The sequence below is a fragment of the Curcuma longa genome, unplaced genomic scaffold (genome assembly GCF_044706935.1).
Source record: "Curcuma longa cultivar G26 ecotype Majalengka, Jawa Barat unplaced genomic scaffold, ITB_CL_G26_1.1 contig_23801, whole genome shotgun sequence".
Lineage (NCBI taxonomy): Eukaryota > Viridiplantae > Streptophyta > Magnoliopsida > Zingiberales > Zingiberaceae > Curcuma > Curcuma longa.
The window spans coordinates 20,772-24,961 of record NW_027432260.1 but is presented as its reverse complement, the minus strand read 5'-3'; the positions used below and the strand labels follow the sequence as shown (position 1 = coordinate 24,961).

General features: G+C 41.5%; 1 protein-coding gene across 1 annotated transcript; it reads left to right on the top strand.

The window, feature by feature from the left end:
• Positions 1–427: 427 nt before the first annotated feature.
• LOC141818234 (peroxisomal ATPase PEX6-like) lies at positions 428–2,916 on the top strand (the record flags this gene model as incomplete). Its single annotated transcript, XM_074705762.1, has 7 exons — positions 428–583; positions 1,005–1,625; positions 1,716–1,959; positions 2,051–2,192; positions 2,331–2,364; positions 2,473–2,568; positions 2,668–2,916. Coding segments are annotated over 7 exons (1,542 nt in total), but the record flags the coding sequence as incomplete, so codon positions are not given.
• Between the last annotated feature and the right edge of the window lie 1,274 nt (positions 2,917–4,190).

Below are 4,190 nucleotides of genomic sequence, written 5' to 3'. Positions count from 1 at the left end.
ACACTACAACAAAAATGACTTTCCGCAGCGCGTCATCCGCAGCGCACATCATAGGCGCGCCGTTAATAGTTGCTTTAACGGCGCACCCAATAAAATGCGCTGCGGATAATATCATATTTTTATCAACCGCAGCGTGCAACAATAATACGCTGTTAAAAATACTTTTAACAGCGCACATTGTGCGCCGTTAAATTTATTTTTAACATTTGTGCGCTGTTAAAAGTTATTTTTGACAGCGCGCATGAATGTACGTTGTTAAAAGAATGTTAAAAATAATTAAAAAATATTATTAACAGCACTAATAATTAAATACTATTAAAAAATTAAAACAAATTATTTATCTATTTTCCATCCCGCCCTATCTCCTCGCGCTCGGCTAGGTCTACGCGTTCGCCAATTCCTCTCCTATTTCCCTTCCCTCCCGCAGTGTATTCCTGGCGCTCGCTCCGCCTCTCCGTTCCTCTCCACCGTCGTTCTCTTACACACCACCGCCTTCCTCGACGAAGCCCTCTCCAACGCTGACCTCCGCCATCGCATCCTCTCCTCCGCGCGCTGGGCCATCCCCTCCGCCTCCCCCGCCTCTGTCCCTCTCCCTTCCTCTCCAACGCTCTCGACTGCTCCTCTCCCGCCGCCTCCTCCGCCACGAACAAGATCCTACTCTCTGTTTCTGGAAGAAACCCTGTCTCTGCCGTCCTCCTCGCCCTCACGCACGCCCTCCGAGGCCGAGCCGCCGCGGCCGCCCTCGCCCTCCAGTCTTGGTTGCATTTTTTTTAATACCTCATGCTACGTTATGATCCTTATGTTGAACTGTTTGGGATCGGGTTTTGTTGGGTTGCTTTCTGGATCTATCTTTCGGAACTAAAAACCAATACTATAAATTAAATATTTCAAGTTCGTTTTATCACGGTCAGTAAGAAAGTGGTGCAGCACTTGGTGATTTTATTGCTTTTAAGCTTTCATATAAGGTGCTTCTTATGATTTTTTTTTGTTATTATTTATTTCAGGTTCTTGTAAAGAACTCTGAGACTAATGTTGGAAGAGTCGCTAAAGCTAAAGTTCTTGATCGTCCACTTGCAGGGGACAGTCAAGCAATTTCTGTTTCGTGTTCTACTCCTGTCATGAATATTTTGCCTTCTTTCACATACTCACCTGAAGTTCATCCTCCCATCAACCAAGAAGTAGCATATGTTACTCCGATGTTAGCATTTAATCTTGGAATTCATGTAACTTGTCTTATGGTTTTGGTTTGTGGTGGTCAAGACTCTTTAATGTCATGGTTTGAAGTGGAAGGGAACAAGCAAGAGAAGAGAGATTATCCCCCTTTATATGTGGAGCTTTTTCCATGGCCTAATTGTCCTAAGTATGCTTCTCATCTAAGAATTTCCTTTGTGAAAATCCCTGAATGTGGTGTACTTGAATCCTGTAGAGGAAAACCAGTAATTGAAGAAGGTGACCACCAAGATCTTATTGATTTAGCATTAAATGAGTACTTTAGTGTTGATAGATTTTTGGCAAGAGGAGACATTTTCTATGTTCATGTAGATTGGCATTGCCATTCTGAAATGTGTGTTTCTTGTAACCAGAAAACTCCCAAAGGATTGTCCAGTAACATAATTTACTTCAAGGTAATGCTGTGGCACTATGTTTTGCTTCTATCTATTACAATCTGGTAGAGTTTCACTTAATACTTCTTCTGAGGAATTGGTAATTTTCAGGTTATGTCTATGGAGCCGTTAGATGAGCTCATTCTCCGTGTTAACTGCAATCAAACAGCTTTAGTTCTTGGAGGAAGTGTAGCTTCTGCTATTCCTCCCATGGGGCTTATTGCCAATTATGATGAATTCAAACCTATTCATGTTGAAACGGTTAAGACATTGACTTCTATCCTCATCCCTGCTTTATGCCCCTCAGCTCTATTATCAAAGTTCAGGGTTGCAGTTTTCTTGTATGGTAGTGCAGGTGATTCTAGTTTTTTGTAAGTTTAAAATAAACTACTTCATCATATACATCACCTGCATATAGAGTTTCTGCTGATTTCTGCTTTATACAGGGTGTGGTAAGCGGACTGTTGTTAGATATGTAGCCAGACATTTGGGTGTCCATGTCATCGAGTATAGTTGTCATGATTTTATTGAATCCTCAGAGAAAAAAGTATCTGCTGCCCTAACAAATGCCTTTAAAGTAGCTTCTCGGTAATTTATTTTTTGCTTATACTATCTTTCATCTTTTTAGAGGATGCTTCAAAGTTCACATTTAGTAGTGGTTCACCATTTCTACTGATTAATTTTTGTATATTAGGTAGAGCTCTCTCGCCCGGATGCTGAACTCAGGTTGCTTGAGGTTTTCTATCACAAAATCTATAAGGTACCTAATTCTCATTATTATTCTTGGGTAAAACGCAAATAGCTTACTCAAAAAAACCTACTGTATTAATTCTCTTGGTTTGGGTAAAACGCAAATAGCTGAACTCAGGTTGCCCGGATACATTTTTTCTATCAACCTCCTTTGATTTTTGGTTATCTCAATGGATTAGCCCAACAACTTTGCATTTTGCAGCAGGTTTACAAGGTAAGTTTGTAGCTTAGCAATGCAATAGCTCAAAAACAATTTGTTCAACTTTCACTATCTACATTCAGTCATATTCTGATGTCCTTTTTTTATTGATAGACGCTGGATGAGATACCGCTTGAAGCTGAAAGCATTGAGAAAGGATATACACTAGATGCCAGTGAAAGTGGTCTTCATGGCCTGCCTTCATCTTTCTATGCAGGAAATAATGACCTAATCTCACCATACACAGCTTCACCTAAGAATCCAAGAAGTCACAAGTCACATCACTCTGGCGAGCAACCATCAGCAATGTATTCAAGCTCTGACATCAATGGGCTGGTATCCTATCCTGTTGTTGATGCATGATCACTTAGTGCCACAAACCATAACTATGTTATACAGTGTTATTTTTTTAGAGCAATTTGGATGTTTGCCTCGTGTATAGTTTCCTGAGTCGTAATAGATAAAGATGTTAGAGAAGTGTGACAGCTTGCCATTGACATTGGCATTTATAATAATTGTGGAACAAATTATTTTCATGAGTGAAAAAAATGTGAATGTTATATAATTGTTGGATTATAAATGTGTAATTTTTATAGTATTTGTGTGTGGTATTTATGTTATTAATTATTTGAGTTTTGAGTTTATAATTGTGATTTGAATGATTTAATTATTTTATTTCATCCACAGCGCATATTGCGCGCTGCGATTGATCACATTCGCAGTGTGCATTGCGCGCTGCGGAAGCTCTTAGTCGCAGCGCGCAATGCACGCTGTAGAAGCTCTCATCCGCAGCGCACATTGTGTGCTGCGGATGCGATCATCCGTGGCGTGCATTGCGCGCTGCAGATGTGAGCTTCCGCAGCGCGCAATGTACGCTGCGGATGCCTAATGACTTTTAACAGCTTGCAACTATGCAGCGTGCGATGTGCATTGCAGATAACATATTTGCGCGCTGCGAAAAGTCATTTTTGTTGTAGTGCATGTGCTACAAGGGGGTAGGCGTATGTTGCCGTGACCTCGTCATGAGGTAGGCCTATATGGCTAGGACCTTGCCCTGAGATAGGCATGTGAGCTTGGGCATGGATCATGAGGTTGGTTATAAGGTGGCGCATTATCATTGAGGGATGGCCATCCATACGACGAAGAACTCATCTTGTACACCCAAGTGTATGTTGTCCCCTTGATGAGGTTTACGTTCCGCTGGGTTATCATTTGGTTTGAGGATGAGGTATCCGTGCTGATAGGGGAGGGGGCCCGACCATTTTGCGTGAGTTCCGCATCTATCATGCTAAGGGGGGAGCTCGTCCCTTAGAGAGATTGACCTTCCCTACCTTCCTCTTGGTATCAAGAAAGTATTACCCCGTGTCTACTCCAGGCTTCTTGTCCTTCTTCTACGCCACGTGTTCCTTCGTCCTCGGGGATTATTTGCGCCGGATCAGTTTTAATAATTTTTTTATAAAAGTATAAGTGTGATGCGTTCAAAGTCCAACTTGATGTCCAGAGATGTCTAATAAAGTCCTTCTATGGTTAAACTGTGGAACTTGAACAAAAATATAGTGAAGAGACTAGAAAGAATGAGGATTGGATCCTCTTATCATTATTGCTAGTTTTACCTCTTTTAGTCCCCGGGACAACGG